Source organism: Ciconia boyciana, chromosome 2 (assembly GCF_034638445.1).
Source record: "Ciconia boyciana chromosome 2, ASM3463844v1, whole genome shotgun sequence".
NCBI classification, from domain to species: Eukaryota; Metazoa; Chordata; class Aves; order Ciconiiformes; family Ciconiidae; genus Ciconia; species Ciconia boyciana.
The window spans coordinates 148,196,374-148,213,829 of NC_132935.1; the positions used below are offsets into that span (position 1 = coordinate 148,196,374).

The 17,456-nt window shown below is 35.3% G+C and overlaps 1 protein-coding gene across 10 annotated transcripts in view; it reads left to right on the top strand.

Annotated features, from left to right (window-relative positions):
• Positions 1-17,456, top strand: part of MLLT10 (MLLT10 histone lysine methyltransferase DOT1L cofactor) — a 143,295-nt gene that overhangs the window by 30,145 nt on the left and 95,694 nt on the right. For 9 of the 10 annotated variants that reach the window (XR_012041216.1, XM_072854427.1, XM_072854426.1 and 6 more), the window contains 2 exons: positions 56-110; positions 13,700-13,809. Coding sequence is in view for 9 of the 10 variants with exons in the window: in XM_072854427.1 (XP_072710528.1) it covers positions 56-110; positions 13,700-13,809 (165 nt within the window). In the remaining variant the exon portion in view is untranslated. Of the gene's footprint in view, positions 1-55; positions 111-10,870; positions 10,905-13,699; positions 13,810-17,456 lie in introns of those variants that run through there. The other variant, XM_072854433.1, reaches the window with a different exon arrangement.

The window sequence follows — 17,456 nt, forward strand, 5'->3', positions numbered from 1 at the left end:
CAATGCTCCTATGATCATTCCATTTTTTTATTTTATTTTTGCTTTTTTTTCCTAGAGATGTGAATTATGCCCTCATAAGGATGGTGCTTTAAAGAGAACAGATAATGGGGGTAAGTTTTATTCTTATTTTTTGTGAACTCTCTTATTTTGTATGAGGGAAATAAGACTGTGAAAAAAAAATCATAGGGATCCTAAACATAAATTAAAGCACTGGCTGGTTTGGAAAGAGAACTATTTTACAATAACCTTTATTTCTCCAATTTAGGTTGAATTTAGTTTGAGAACGTCAATCATTGTTCTTAGTTTTATTTTTAGAAAGAGTTACAATGAAGGAGAAACTGCATTTTAACATAAGATTTTAATGGGAAAAAAGGATAAATTTTATGTGTATTTAGTTGGAGTTTGGATGTTTATAGAAAGCTGTTGAAAGTGCACCATTCATGGAGGAAAGTGGAATTTTTATGTTTGTAGCCCAGACTGGATGCACCAGTGCATTTTCAAAGGATAGCTCTTTCATGCCTGATTTACTAATACGTTCTGTAACAAAGAAGTTAGAGCTGAAAAGTTACAGTAGTGATTACCTGTCCCTTGCATCTTTCTAATTTCATAGTTCAGGTTATAATCAGTTCTGCTCCTGCTGAGTAGAACTGCTAGAGAAAGTCTCCACTGAATATCCTGTGTTGGTTATGTTTATACTCGCAGCTGGGTGATATGAATGAAAAATTTCAATTAACTTTTCAGTCACTTCTGGAATTCCTTCTTCTCTCTTTACTAGATACTTCTAAATTCATGTCCATCATCTATCTGTAAATAGCCTGGTCATTTTGATACTGAGCCCTTTCTCTTGTGGGAGGAGAAAGTATGATCAGGATTCTGGGTTTCAGTTGGACACTCTATGTAAATTGTATTCTGGACATTTTATGCTGCATATGTAATATTCTAACTAATTTATATCTTAGCTTAGTGTTGACGCAGTTGATGCAGCTTTGCTGTTTCTGTTGCAGTTGAGTTGCAGGAACATAGAGCCTGCTTGTGTTCGGGCTGATCTACCGTTTCCCTTGTCTACGCTTTTGCAACGTACACTATACACTCTAGTGTTCACCATGCTAGTGTTTGCTTATCTCAAACATGTTAGTGAACTTAGTGTCATTTGTGAGTGTTGGGAGATTGTATTAAGTCTGTGTTGTCTGTGTGTTAGTGAAACTACCATCTTAAGCGCCAGCCCAGTACTTAAGCGTTAGAACTATTCTTTCTCTCAGACAGGTTGATACATGGCAGTGTTGAATCAATTTCTTCAGAAGTGGCAGCTGGACACTTGCTTTTTTAGGAAATAAGTAATAAGAAAGCCTCAAATCTCTTGAAATATATAGTAAAATTCGTGAAGTGTGAAGTAGATTAAGTGTTTTCTGGTTTTATACTTAAAGTGGTGTTTGGGAATGCCTTGCTATTCTGTATGGTAATTTGGAAACTTTCTTTGCATAAAATCTTGAGAACATATTTTGACAATGTGCGTCAAAGATCTGAGCATCATATTAGTTATCTCTCTTATAGCTGTATTAATTGTAATTATGAATTCTTGTCTGAATGAGTTACTGTATAAGATTGAAATTATTTAAGTTTAAATAGCAAAGATGTTACACTGTATGAACAGTATTGTCCCTATTATAATTTTCATGACCAACTATTTTCATCAGTGAAAGCTTCATAGTGAAAATTTCATAGTAGGTAAGTCTTAAGAATTTGTACTTCACCTTCTGGAAGCATCCCTCCCTCAGTAATAGATCTTGTCTATGGTGTTGAATACAGCAAATTCTACATTATGGACCAAATGTCCTTTAAATAACAGCTTTACAGAAGGATGCGAACCTTGGAAAAAATGAACTCCAACTGGTTTTCATTTCAGAAATCTACATTCTTAACCTGAAGCTTTCCTTTCAAAGAGTTGCCTAACAAGGGATTGTGCCAGAAGAGTTTCAGACTTAAGGAAATATTGTTGAAGGTCATGTAATGGGCTTGCCAGTTTAAAATTATATTTACAGTAGGTTAATACTTGGGATTTTTTTAATGCTGTTATACTATTTGTTGCCAAGGGAAATAATAAGAAGATGCAGGTATTCCTGAAAAAACTTTGAAACAAACATTTCTGATAAAACCTTGTAAGGATCCAGCTTTAGAAATTTGTAATTATGGTGTGTTTCTGTAAGTATAGAAATAATTAAATGGTCTTAGCTTTTCAGAACAAGTGAAGAAATTACTGATTTTATGTCAGTGATATAAAGTTATGCTTCTTTCTGCCTTCTGGCAACAAGTAACTTCATTTTGTGGCCAGAAATCCAGTGCAGTTTTTGTTTCAAATATGCAGATGACTTAGCTCATACATGGTCTGCTGCTCTTGTAGTGTGGGTTTTTTGGTTTGGTTTTTTTTTTTTTTTTGGTAACAACCTTCTGGATATTTGCTTTTTAATAATGTGAATAAATGTGTTTTGTTTGGGTGTGGAAGATGCTGTATTTTCTTTTATGTCAGTAGTCTTAATGTTTTTTGGTCTACTGAGCTTTTACTATAGAGTTCCACAATTTTTTTAACCTTCAGTAAGACGGTGTTACTGCAGGGAGGGTCCTTGCTATGCATTACTTCCTCCTCCTTTGTGATAGTGCTAGCATTTAAAACTCTCTCTCCCCCCCCCCGTTCATTTTCAGCTAAATGAAATCCGTTCCCTGACCCAGCTGACCATGCTAATGCTGATATAGGGGAATGACCAAGACTATTCTTTTAGTAGCAGCCTATACATTAGCTGTCTTAAGTCATTTGCACAACTGTACCTGAAACCACCTAATCTTATAGCTCTTATGTAATGGTGTTATCTTGTCTTTACGAACTCGGGGGCACTATAAGATATATATGATAAAATAGCCTGGGAATCAAACTTGTTTTTAAGTATTACTGACTGACTAGAAAATAGTAATGGTGGTGTATGGTGTGGTTGTATTGGCATGCTGTGGGGTTTTTTTTGTCCCTGCCCCCCCAAGTGGCGTGAAGTTTGTTTGTGTGCGTTCTTCCTCCTCTCTCTCTCTCTCCTTTTACTGGCCTGTTACTGCTTATATGACTTTCTGGAGATCAGCACTTCTTTAGATTTGTTTTTTAGGTTTTATATTTCTGGTTGGAGACATCTACTGTACCTTAGTCGTGCTTATCAGTACAATTGCTGAGGGTTAATGTTGGGTTGTCCAGTATCATCTATGGCAAATATGGAATTACAGTTTTCAGTGATACCATAAATACAGCATTCTTGGAGCAGTACTGTCATGGATCTTATACAGAACTTTGAAGTGCCAGCCTAAGATTGTAAGAGAGGAGGAGCATATCGTGGAGGCCAAACAAAATTTGGCCTGCTCTCTTTATCAGTATGAACTGGATTCTTGGGAAAGTTCTTGTATATTTTCTCAGAATAATTTCCCAGCCTACAAGAATTCACACTTTAGGACTTCTTGAACCAGAGATGGTATTTTTGTGTTTAATGGAACAAGAGTCCATCACACTATTCATGTGTACCCTCCTGTATAAAGGTTTAGTGTCCATAATGTTGTCTGGCAAGGTATTTTGCAGTTGATCTGTACAATGTGTCAAGATGTATGCTGGTTTGTTTTGAACCTGTTACCTCACGGTTTTATGTGATGCCACTGGCACTTGCTAAGTGATAGGAGGTGACAAAGAGCAGTTATTCTATGTTCACCTTTTCAATACTCTTTCTGGCTTTATAGACCTCTGTTATATTCTTCTTCTGTTTACTTTTCAAGATGAAGGAGCACAGACTGATTGGGCATTTCTTGTACAGAAAATGGACCATCCCCTTTCCCCTTCTCTATATGTCTTCCAAATGATACATTATCCTTACCAGAGCTGAATGTGAAATTTTAGAGAAGCAAATCTACTGTACATGATGCCATGGAATCTCTAGACTGCAAAATGATTACAGTATGGTTTAGTGTTCTCTAACATAGACTACGAATGTAATTATGGGTCACCATTTTTTGGTACAAATTTTTCTCATTAATTACATAATACTTTCACTAGTCTAAACATTCACACTACCTCAAGACTAGGACAGATCCTGAAATTGGAATGAAAGTTTTGATTTTAGCAAGGCTTTTGCCTGATGAATGTTCTTAAAATTGAGTGCACTGTTTTCTGCATCTGCTCTGAAAACAAGACATGGATAATTTACATTTTTGAGGCATTAACTATTTTTACAGCCATGGTTAACCATAGTTAACTCTTGGCTATTTGGGTTATTGGAGGTGGAGTGGGATAGGGGAAGTTCAGTTATCCTAGATCGTAGTGACTGTACTAGCCAAGTGGTTTCTAGACAGTGTTGTGGAAACGTTCCACTTAGTGTTGGAAACTCATGCAGATGGTTCTGCACCAAGTTGCTTGTGTGTCTGGATCTGGAAGGACTAAAGAGTTCATGTGAAGTGCCAAGTGGAAATGGATTTTGTTGTTGCTCGTAGCCTTTTTTGGTACACTGGAGACTACACAGATGCCTGCCTGTTCTTGGCTTGGTGATGGTGGCTGCTGTCGCTGTAATCAGAACCTGTAGTGAGCCCCAAGAGATAATTCTGTCTGGATTTGAACGGAATATGTCCTAGTCTGCTTCAGTGTCCCTCCTGTGCTTTCCATTGTCGGAGGCCTGAACTGACCCTGAACAGAAGCAGCTAAGGTCTGGTTGCACATGTTTGTTCAGTCTCTTCACGCTGTGTGAAAATGGTCATTCTGCTCCTGCACTTGCACAGATCTTGGAAACAATACAGTTGCATTTAGCAGAGTGTAGCCTGGACTAATATCCATGGTGTGGCTCATCTGTCAGTGGGTTATCCGTGCTAAGGATTATTAAGAGTTGACTGTATTTAGCTGCACATTTGATTTAATTAATTTGTTAAGAGTAGTGAGACAATGCATGCTTATGATCAGGTTGATTGTCAGAAATTTTAGGAATAAGCTTTGAATATGTTTTAATATTTTGACTACCTAATATCTGTGACTGTCTTACAGCTATGGTTAAGTTTTGTGAACAAAAAATAGTCTTACCTATATGTGGACTTTGTGGAGTTAGTTTTTCCATAAACACTAGGACTTTTTCAATGTTCAGACACTGCAGTTCTGTAAATTCTGTTAGGTTATTTAATGGGTTTTGTTTTATTTATTTATTTTTAATTGATACTAGAAGTAGAAAAGTAGGATTGAGTTGAAAAAGGAACTTTTCTGTTTGAATATATTTATTGACAAAATTCCTTGCTAAATTTGGTATTCATGTTCATTTAGGGGCACCACTGCGGTTTTAAACACATGACTGAATAGAAAAGTTTTTTAAAATGAGAAAAACTGATATGTATATGAGTTGCTTATTGATTTGCTGTCTTACGTGTAAGAAGGCTATTGAAAGAGAGATTAACTTTTCTTTAGCTTTGTACTCTGTATGTGGATTAGTAGTTGGACAAAATATAAACACATTTTTTTTTGAAAACCAGAAAAGCAGCAAGTGAGCATTTGTTTGAAGATACTGTAGATTATTTGACAGTTTTGGGCCTTCTCAATTCAATAACGTTTCCTTAACTGTTGCAGTAATTTCCTTTGGGTTTTTGATGCTCTGTGAGGAAGAAGTAAAATCATGACCATTTGAACTGATTATAATTTTTTGAATCCCAATTCTTTTATCTTTTCCTAATACTGAGTATGCAGTCTGTTTTTTTTAAGCAAATTGTTCAGTTGTGTCTAATAGTGTGCATCTCCTGTTTAAATAGTTTTCTTACAGTAATCTTTGTCCACAAATTTCTGTAAGCCTAAAAGGCTTGATTTTGCTGTACAAGTTGTTACTTTGAAATCTGATTCCACTGGATGATGATCAGGAATGCTGTGTAACAGCATTCTTTGTGTGACTTTTCACCAAGACTTCTTTCATGCAGCTGCTTGGGAAAAGGCCAGCTAACAATGCGGTGGTTTTATGTCATCGTCCAGGCCTTCTTCCCATCCCCTGGGTTAGTGTTGGGATCTCCCAAGTCTATAAATACATCATATGCTAGGTTTTCCTATTGCTACTGTTATTATTAGAGTCAGCAGCTCTCACCGTCAGGCTTACTGTTCTGATGAGTCTTCTTGGTATTAATGTGTAAGAATGCGGATAGTCTAATGTCATATGTACACATTCAGGCATATGTATTTTGCAAGAAGTGCTTACCTACAAATGTTCTCGTCCTTTTGTGCAGATTTGTAGGAGTTTGTATGTGGTTTTTTTTTTTTTTAACTGGGAAAGACAGTAAAAATAGATAAGCAATTTAAAATATTTTACTAATATAGATATGCATGTTACCATATAACCTATATTATATATTTATTATTTATGTTGCTAGTAATCATAATGTATAACTAGGAAAAAGAAATTTTAGAGCTTTAGGTAAATATTTGTGACATTTCTTCCTTTTGTTGTATAAAAGGATTTCTTGAGGGAGGGGGGAGAGACTCATTAATACCATAGCATGCCAGATAAAATTATTAAAGGTATTAGTTTACTCAGTGGACCAGTGGAATGTAATCTTTAGCTGTTTCAAAAACAAACTGTTTGTTGTACTGCTGAATAGTGACCCCAAGAGAATTTTTCTTATGTACCAATTCTTTAGTTTAGGAACAAATTTTGATAAATGGAGAGTTTGGTGAAATTCTATGGTAGTACTCTGTAGAGTGAAGCCTTTTATTCATAGACAAACAATATTTATTTATTTTTTTTAACATGAATTGGCCCTTCATTCTGTGTACCAATGATAAGGTGACTACCAACCACAGTGGTGAGATCTCTAGCAGTTAGTGTGAGCACTTTCTTTTTACCCACCTTTGAAAAGAGTGGATCAAACAATGTAGTGAATAATACTATATTAATTATAACAAACTCTAAAACTGTATTTACTAGGGTAAGGAAGAGACAGTTACTTAAGCTGACAGATTTCTTTTCAGCAAGTTTTATTGTCTTTACAGGAAAGGAAGATCAGGGTCAAAACAGAAGTGTATGGAATGCCTTAATGAAGAGACACTTAACTAAAGGTCTAAAATAGTACTAATCTTACCCTCTGGCAAATAGTAACAATAACGGTCTCAGGTACATCTTTGCTGGATTCACCTTTCAGGGTGGGAGGGAGCTGAGTCTTGGGGTCAGTCAGCGGATCTGATAGTTGTGGAAACTGAGGGTGCAATTTCATGTAATCTAGGACAGCTGTTGACCTCTGCTGAAAGGAGTGCACTGTGGTTTCTGGGTGTTTCTTCACTGGTGGTTTTGTGTATGGTAATCACACGACCTCACTATGGATTGCATCAGCTTATTTACTGATCTTACTGGAAGGTAAACTTTTTTGTTTTCCCCCAAATTTAGTAATCAGGTGAATAAAATTTTATCTGCTCTGCTACATGGCAAGCTCATACTACAGGGAGAGGTTAGGGATGTACAGTTGAAGGTGAAGAGTAAGGTGACACCTTACCTTTTAGTGACAGCCCACAGTTGAAATGGATTGAGGTATATCCTTAAATTACAACCTGGAGCAACCCTAATAAGAAACTAACATTTCAACAAAGAAAGGTTTTTCCATGCTAGAAGAATACATTCACTTGGTTTAGGAGTGAGCTCTAGTTACAAATAAAGTAAAATTTCCTTAGTGAGATATAAAATTTCCTTAGTGAGATATAATGGACTCTTAGGAACTTACTCAGAATGCATAAACAAATTTTGCTCTGGAATTGGTGCATGGTTAGGAGATGGTGATGACATCCCAGAGCTCTCTTGTGGGACCACACTGGCACTATGGCTGGATCTCAGTGTGACTTCATGATTCTGGCCTCTACAGTCTGTTACTGCTTTGCAGCACAGCTTCAACATTGATTGTGGGACATAGTGCTAGTGTATTGCCTACTTTGTGTCTGTTAGTTCACAAGCTGTAGGTGGACTTCTCTTGCTTTGAATGGTAGGATGGATTATAAGTCTGTTGCTGTTATTTTGTTATGAAGTAAAAGATTATAAAAGCAAGACTTCAAAATTTGCACTGGAAGATGATTTAAAAGTACTGTGAATTTATTTATGGTGAAAGTGCTTGTGAATCAAGTTTTGAACACTTAAATAGTAGTTGTAAAGGCAAAAATTTAGTTAGATGGATAATGTACTGTGTATTATTTATCTTCCTGGGTTTTCTTTGTTAAGTTTAGATTACTTTGTTAGATTTTGCTTCTAGTTATATAATTATTTGTTGGCAACAGTCTTTTGTTTGCTGGTGGTGAAATTGTTAGGAGTTACCTGTTTTCCGTTGCATTGGGATAACAGATCAACTATTTATTTTCAGTTAGGGTTCTGAGATCTGCCCGAGATCTGTTACTCTGAATGTTAATGAATAATGTATGTTCAAATTATACCTGCTAAGCATGTACTGTTAGGTTTTCACTGAGTTAAAAATTAGTTAGGCACCTGAAATAAAAATCTTAGCAAAAGATTGGTAAAATCTGGATAGATTCTGTGCTGGTAATTAAACGTTTTGTATGCCAGAACGAGACGTAAAAATCAGCAAAACTCAGTAGTGTGTCTTTCTGAGGGATAAGTCAAAATAAAAAAGGACTCAAGTGAAAAGCAGGAAGTTTCATAAGATGTATTTAAACTTTGAGGGCTTTTCAGCATGAATTTCCAATTTCTGATATTGGAGAAAACTGTTTTCATTATTATTGTTATCAAAGTAGATCTTGGAGTTGGTTTTATGTGGTTTTGATGTTGTTTTAATGTTGGTTGAAGTTGTTTCCTAAGATATCTTCAAAGGAAAGTGTCTTAGCTATACTTGTGTGATGTTATCTTAGAAAGCACAGTGGGTTTTTTGTTTGTTTGTTTTGAAAGGTAAGAAGCATTTCCCAAAGTTATTGGACTTGAAAGCATAGTTGAAGTAAATATGTTTAATTTTAATTTGGCTGTCACCATTAAGTTGTGTCTAATAAGTAATAACCAAAAACTGATGACATTTTACAGTTTCTGGATGGAGGCATTGATTGTTGTAGAATATTGGATCGTTGTTTAAAGCAAAAGAGGCAGTGAATCTGCCAGCCCATGGTAGCCTGCTGTGAGTACTTTTTTCAGCAGTTTCAGAGAAAGCAGTTCTGATAAGAATGCACAAAAGCAAGCAAACTCAATGGCTGATTTGAATCCTTATAATACATTTCTTAATTCCTTGTTTTTAAGCTAAAGCCCAAGTTTATTTTAAAATAAGCAAGCCAGATATTATCATCTAGTAAAAATACTATCATTGAGAAAGCACATGCATAAAATGGCCACCTTCTCAAGGATTAAGAAATAGTAAGTCAAATAAGAAAAAAAAAATTCTGAGGATAGGGAAAATTTTAAGAACATTTTGCAAGATGACAGTACCTGTATTTACAGAAACATTTGTGCCCACTCCCCCACACCCATTAAAGTTGTCCTGAAAGGGAGATGAAAGCAAAAGTAAATTGAGTATAAGCAATTCAGTGACAGTAGTAAGAGTTTGTTAGTAATTACTGTAAATTTTATAAGTAAAATTAAAATAAGTGAGTAATAGATCTGTGGCCAGTTGTTTGCATGCAAACCCTGCACAACCAAAGTGAATGGAAGCTTATCATTGATTTAAATAGTAAAGGATGTGGTCTCTACAGATGGTTTTGAAAACATTGGGAACAAAAGTGATCTGAAAAATGGCATGAGTTTGGAGAAACTCATGTCCTGGCCTCCCAAACTTGTCCTGGCTAAGTTTGGAGAACAATTAAGAAAAGTCAGAGTATCCTGTTGTTATTTCTGTGCGGTGTTTTGAGTGTAGAGGAATGGTGATAAATTAATTTCAGTTCCAACAGAAACCAGTGGGAATGTTTTTAATGTTATTGAATGTGTAGAACAGTGCTACTGGAGTTTTTTTTTTAAACTCTAAAACATGTGTATACAACAGTATTTTTTACACTTAAACATTGGGACAGCTCAAAAGGACTAGATTTAATGGGGGGGGAGGGGTGAGAAAAATATGTATAGTTGCTGATGAAGTTGATAGTTGCCCAAGAATAATGTAGCAAGTGATTTGAATTGGAAATTTACAGTGCAATCTTTATGGCTTAGATGGAGTTAATTGAAAAACATGTGTTTTAATGTAGTCTTAAGTATCATAAGTCCTTATAAATGCTTACTTCTCTTATCAGCTATGTGTACAGTTTGCATGGATGTCTCTTTAGGATGTCTCATTATCCCTGCAGACAAACTAGGCAGTTGTCATCCAGTAAGAAACAGTAGACAAAAGCACTCAACTCTGAACATGGCGATAGGTACTTTATTCTGTTGGGGTTCTGAGCTCTGTGCTCTGCCTGAGAGTAGTTGTCTAGAAGAGAAGGAAGTGGCAGCAGAGGATGGGGAAGGCATTTTCTCACTGTGTTACATAGTCAAGAGCCCTCTCAGTTGCAGAAAGCATTAAAAGTAAAGTCTACTGGTATGCTAGTAGCTCGTTCTTCCATCAGTGAGACAGAAGAGAGCTATCACACTTACTTTGTTTGGCTGTAGGTGTCCTTGCTGCCATGCTCACCCTTTGTAGCAAAAGTGACTAGTCCTTTGATGCTTAGGAAAAAGATGATGGTTGTTTGCTTCCTTTTCTGTTTTCTTCCACTACTACCTGGTCCTTATATGGTGAAACTGAATCTTCTTGACCTCACTTAAGTTGACAAGTTTTGCAGAGGAGTCTACAGACCTTGAGTTCTCCAAAGATGGAGATTCCACAGCACCTTTAGGCAGCCAGTCCTTAACCACACTTGTTACAGAAAAGTGTCTTCCTTATTCTTTCTTCAGGGAGAGCTGCTGAACCTCTGTCTCTTTCAGTTCTTCCAGGTGAGTTGGGTGTTGCTCTCTGACAATTTTATATTTCTTCGCCAGTGAAACTTTGGACAAAAGGACATTTAAGCAGTTGTGTACGGGGTCTCTGACTCCTAGCGTGAGCTGGTGCTTGAGTTAGGCTTCTTTTATGATGTAGGCGTTTGAGGCTGTTAACACAAGGGTGCTGCAACCTCCCCTTTGGTTAAATTTTTATTGGACAGGTTGTGATTTTTCAGCAAGGTCAGATTACCTGGGATCTAAAGATACCAGATGGAAACCAATAGAAAAGGTTCCTTGTCCTCAGTTCTCTGGACACTTATTGACCCCTTGTTCAAAAAGTATATTAGTGCTGTGGTACTTAATTTGTTTTGTTATATAGATACTGTTTTTGTTATTATGAAAGACAAAGGTGTGCTATTGCCCACAGCTATCCTGGATGTGCGCTCTATATTTTGGAAATCAGGATATATTAAGCTTGTAGGTTTCTGGCTATATTTAATTTTTTTTTAATAGTGATGGAGTAGTATTCAGTTAAAGTTACTTCTGAAACTGGTTTCTTATAGTGAAAATTCTTTACTTGCCTAAATTTCAGTTGGCTTAGTTAAGTGGTTGGGTTTTTTTTAAATGTCTCTGGTATATTTTGTATATTTACATAATATTTTTTCAAAGTGTAACTGGAGTACAGGCTTAATTACGTCTGAAGTAAAAGCCTTTGCCATCTGTTTATGAGTAACTAACTGAAGAAGGGTGTTTTCCAAAATTTCAGTGTCACTTTTTCACTGGTTTAATGGCTTTATTAGATGAATGGTGTTTCTACTTGAGTTAATTTTTTGAGAGGAGATTTAAAGATAAATATTCACCATTAACACGATGTTAACATTTATTTATCTGTCGTTAGTAAGATGACTCTGGCTTAGGGCGGTTTGCAAGTCTTGGAAAAGTCCTTATAAACAGTTATTCCCTGAAGATATTTCAAGTAAAGGATGGAACAAGAAAAGACTGTGATTTTTATAGTTTTTTTCAGTTTGTCTGTTAATGATAATTTTAAAATGGTCTGCTGGAACTGCTTTTAAAAGCAGCTCAAGTTGACAGTTTATACTTTCTTTTCCCTACTCTTCTGTTAGTCTTATGCTTTTTCTGTGTGGAATAATTCTACAGACTATTTGTGAATAAAATGATGAAGCAGCACAGATACTGTATTTCGTTGCAGATGAAATACTAGAATGATATGTATTATGTTGACTGTGAATGTTGACTATAAGAGTTGTGTGTGCGCTTTTTATTTTCTATACAAATTGTAACTACTGATTTAGTAAATGGGGAGGGGGGACACCAATCAGTTGGAAGCAACTAGAAAAGATTTGTGCTTTAAGAAAAGAATAAAAAGCACATATGCAATTCCAGATACTAAATACTATTCCAGAGTCTCAACAATACTACTATAAGTAAGTACAACTTTATGTTTAACTCAGTTTAAGAGTCAAAGTACAGTTGGGTGAAGAAATTAAGAACCTTTGATTCAGCAGAGTAGTTAAAAAGAGAAAATCTAAGATGAAAACAACTCAAAAAGCTCTGCAGTGAGGCAGTATGATGTGGTTTGTTTTTTTGTTGGCTTTTTTTTTTTTGTTATTGGATGCATTTGCACAATGATAATTTACTTTGTTTACCTAATCTAATAATCTGCTAGATTATCTAAGTATGTAAGTCTGTCATTTTATGTCCTTAATATTTGCTTACAAGTAAGTCTGGGTAGGAGGAAAGCACAATTATTTTTAAGGTGTACTGAAGGTCTTCTGACAAAATACTTTAGTTTTCCTCTTGGGGAAGAACAGAATTCATGCTAAATGATTAGCCACACCAAATTCACTTTCAGATGAGGTAACTCTGTACTATGTGATATTACTCTTGTAATTCTATTATTAGTGTCAGTATATTAATATGTTGGGTTAGCTATATAGCAGCTTCTGCTAAATTTACAGTTAGGGCAAACTGTCCTCCACTGCAACAAACCGACAACTCTTAGGACCTTGGTATTGAAAAAAGACCTAAAATTAGTCGGTTTCTTTCTGAATTGGTGTTTCCTCCTGCCCCCATGCAACCAAATGTCAGACAATTAGGAATGTTTACTTCTTGAAATGTTGTTAAAGCACAGTATGGTAAGTAACTAAGCATTTATTGATGACCCCAAGTTAATGAGTTAGAACAGGACTGGAAATAGGAGTTGATATACCTATGAAAAAATGAGTTGGCCCCACCTTTAAAAAAGGAAGAGAAGAGATTTGATAGAGGGTATGTGGTGGTGTGTGTGTTGGGATTTCTTTCTATAGAAAGAATACAGGAGTCTAGTCAAATTAGAATGAGTTTGTTTAAATAAAAGGTATACACAGAAGTCTTATATGATGGTAATGCTTGCATGAATACTAGTTTGTTCAGATGATATTTCCCTTTTGCAGGAATTTGCGTAGCTTTTATGCAGTGACTATGTTAATCCAAGAAATTTTAAAGAAATAACCTGTTTTTCCGTTTGTGTGTCACTGTTTGTATAAATCATTAGTATTTGTATTTCATGGAGTATTATTTGTATAAATTCTCCACTGAATAAAATTAAAAATGTATTACAGCTCATCTAAACTTTGGATAATATAAAATGAAATGTAAACATGACTTAAGCAACTTATGTCTGTTATTTTGTAAACAGTTAAATTAGTCCATGGAAAAAAGTGTTGTAAAAGGTTCTTTGTACTATAATTGAAATGTCTTTTGAGCTTCTAGAAAACATTAAAATTAAATACAATTATAACTTTTTGTAGGTTGGGCTCATGTGGTTTGTGCTCTGTACATTCCCGAGGTGCAGTTTGCAAATGTTTCTACAATGGAACCTATCGTGTTGCAGTCTGTTCCTCATGATCGTTATAATAAGGTATAATTATATGTCTTTTTATCTATATCTAATGTATTTATTTTAAAACCTGTGAGCTTTAATAATATAAAACTACACTTCTTAGAAAGCGCCTTATATAGAATTCATAAATGTATGCAGTAATGCTGTGTGTTTTCTGCTATGGTTTTAATTCAAGAATGAAGAAAGCTATATTATTAAATTAAGCTGTGGTTATCTGCCATGTCTCATTATTCTTTTACAGATTAGGGACTGTTTTGTTAATTAAAAATATCGTGATCTTTGAATAACAGTTTATTTTGAAAGGAATGTGTAATATTTCCCATAGGTTAAAATATTATTACACCTTATTTGAAATGTTATTATTAATTACTGCCAAGTCCTACTGTTTTAAGTATTGATATGATGTTCATAAACATTTCTTTTAGGAAGAAAAGCTATGCTAATATATTAAGTCAAAGGGTTGCAGACTTTTGCCTTTGTAAACAGTATTCACTCTAGTGGGATTATTTGCTTGTAGAAGAACTGCTCCTAAATAAGTGTCAGTGAGATGGAACGTTTTATAAAGTGTGGTGAGACTTTATTTAAAAAAAAAAAAAAGGCAAAGCAATGTAAAAGTAACTTATTAATGTTCTATATTGATAGTTACATTTTTCTACTTGTTTAACTTGTGCTACCTCTTTGCCACTAGACTTAACTACTTCCTCCTTTGTGTTTTTATATTTTCCCTTCAGAAATTCAGTTTACTGCTTACAGATTAGTTTTATTACATATTTTTCTTGTGTTGTTCTTTTTACCTCTAGTTTCTTTCTTTTACTTTATTTTATGGTGATTTGTGGACACTGGGGTAAAAAAGGAATAGACCCTGTTATAAAAGAAAGAAAGAAAGAAAAGACATGTGTCACCTCTGGTGTTCTTCCTACAGGGAAACCAGTCCTGTTCACGTTGTCTCTGTGACGTCCCCTTCCCCCCCGCCAGGTTATGTCTTTGATTTATGCCCCCCCCTCCCGTTTTCCTATCCTTTTTTCTTTTTTCATACTTCGGTCTTTTCCTTGTCTGTTTCACATTCTCACAATTGCTGTCAGTATGTTTTGCCCATCTTATTTACCAGTGTATCCGAAAAGCCAGGAGTCAAAATCTAGTTTCTTCTCATGCTTTCTCATTACCTGCTACCTGAGCATCTGAATTGGCTCCTCGCTATTGGCTTTCTTCTGCATTGACAAGAACATGCAACAGTGAGATTAAGTGCAGAACTAATAAAATTTTTGTGCTTGGACACAAAGCAGTACAGATTTGCTGTGGCAGATGAGTTTATTTTCTCTCTCTCCTCAACTCTGGGCCAACAGCACATCTGTTTTCTCATTTTTCCTTGAGTAGTAATGTTTTTTTTATTGATAGTGGTTCTTCACTAATATACTTCAGAAATTTCGTGGAACACTTTGGAGTTTGTTTTATCTTGCACCATTTCCACTGATGGTAGTTGATATTGGATGAGCAAATCCTTTTAACTTCAAAAAATGTACCCTGTGTCTTTTAGTATTGCTTGTTCACAAAGTCCATTGTTGGTCTGTGTCTTTAGTCTCTAATTCCTTTTTGTTACAACTGAAGTTGCTTCTTTCTTGAACTGTTTTTCTTCCAAATATATGATGTATAGTTGTGTTTTACTGCTAAAATTCCAATTTGCATTTTGTTGGTCTGTAGTTACCGTGATTTTTTTTTTTTCTTGTTAGATAATTACTAGTGCCATACAGATCATGTAGATAAAGTTCCTGATGGTGTCTTAGCTTTTCGTTTTCAGCGGTTTTGGTGGGTGTTCTGATTTTGGCCTATTTTCCATCATAACAGTCAGCCTAAAACTACTTTTATACAGGCCACTAAAGTGTATTGTAAAATATAATGTGACCTATATCAGAAATTTCAAGGTTTGGGGTCACACCCCTAGCCTGCAATTCATAGCCTGTTAATTCATTTATTTTTTTTTTTCTCTCTTTTTACAGAACCCAGTTTTTGCTGTCTTTATTTTGTCTATTTGGTTCAGGGAGATAGCAGTTGTGGATTTTGGGGAATCAAAGAAATGCCTATAGTGCAGTTGCTGCAGCAAACCTCGTGAAACCAATCTAACTTCACTGCCAACAGCGGTCTAGTTGTAACAGCACAGAATTTAAGAGGCAATTGCTGACTGGGGACTCTCCCAGCTTTTTTGATAAATCTGTAGCCAGTGCTGAGTTTGGTACTGCTGTGCCTAAACTGCCACCAGTTCCTGAGCAAGCTGGTTTTGAGCAATACCCCCAAAACCAACACAGCTACTAATTCCCTTTTCAGGTAGCCTGCAATAACTTCACCTCCCCACCCCCCTTGCTAGTCAGTATAAATTGTGTTTATTTAAATGATACATTTTTTTAGATCAGAAACTTTTTAAAGCATTTAACTCTGACTGTCAATTTGGGAGGAAATGGGAAAGACAAGCTGTTTTTTTGAGAAGCAGATATGGCAAACAGTTCTTAAAACATTTGTTGTGCATTGTGAACAAATGTAAACATGTAATTAGGAAAAAATAACTAGAGTTGTTCCTCCTTTTAGAGAGGCTTAGTGCTCAATTTCTTTCTGTCTGTCAACTCAGATTGGAATAGAATGATTTTAAGAAAGATTTTATTTCCTGTGAAGACCTAAATAATTCTGCATATGTGACTGGATACGTATAGAAGGCTGGCATATGAAATTAAGGGAAAATACAGGTCGATGAAAATTACCATGAGAGAAAATTTATACTGTAGTCTTTAAAATAAAAACAAACGTTGGAGTATTGCCAGGAGATAGTACTTAATTTACACAGTTTTTTCTGTGCACTTGTTTGTTTATTGAACACTGCAAAATATGCAGTATTACAAAGTGCAGTAATCTTAAATGCAAGAAGAAACACAGCAGGCACCAACGCATGAGGCTTGTCAATGTAAAGACATTTGGCTGCTATTTCCCTGAAGTTTACCTGCTTCTGGGATTAAAAACTGTAACATTACAGAATGAAGCCACTGAATGACTTGATTAGTGGGTTAACTAACAGGAAAGCTCTTCTTACGCAGTTGCTTCCACAAAGAAATGGACTAGTAGTTGCTTTCCTATTTAGTAGATGTTTGTTATTCCTTGGCTGGTTATGCATAGATAATCTCTATTTATTTTATGTGAGCTTTATTTGTCTCTTTCAGGTTCATTTGAAAATATGTGGTAATCTAATATAATTACTGCTTTTAGGAGTCTCTTTTAAGAGCTGATTAAAAAATAAGTGCATTTGGAGTTTCTTCATCCACCTAGTAGTAAAGGCAGCTGTTAGACTTTTATTTCAGTACTTGCTGCAACAATGAGAAATTTCTGTACAACTCCTATGTTTGATTCTGTAAACAGGGAGTGCTCTTGGGTAGCTGTTACAAGTAGAATAAACTATTTCTTAAATTACCTTTTGTTTTATGAGGTTTTTCTTGCCTCATCTTCCCTTCTGTCTTTGCTTTTGCAAAGGTTTAAATTTTGAATCTTTGAAGAAAAAATATTGACAGAAACATAAAGGCAGCTTTGCAAAATGTATATTTTGCCATTAAAGAAACTAAGATATTTGTTGTGTTTTTTGAGTAAAATTTCCTTGCTGAGTCAAAAGCTTTGTGTAATGTTTTGCTTAT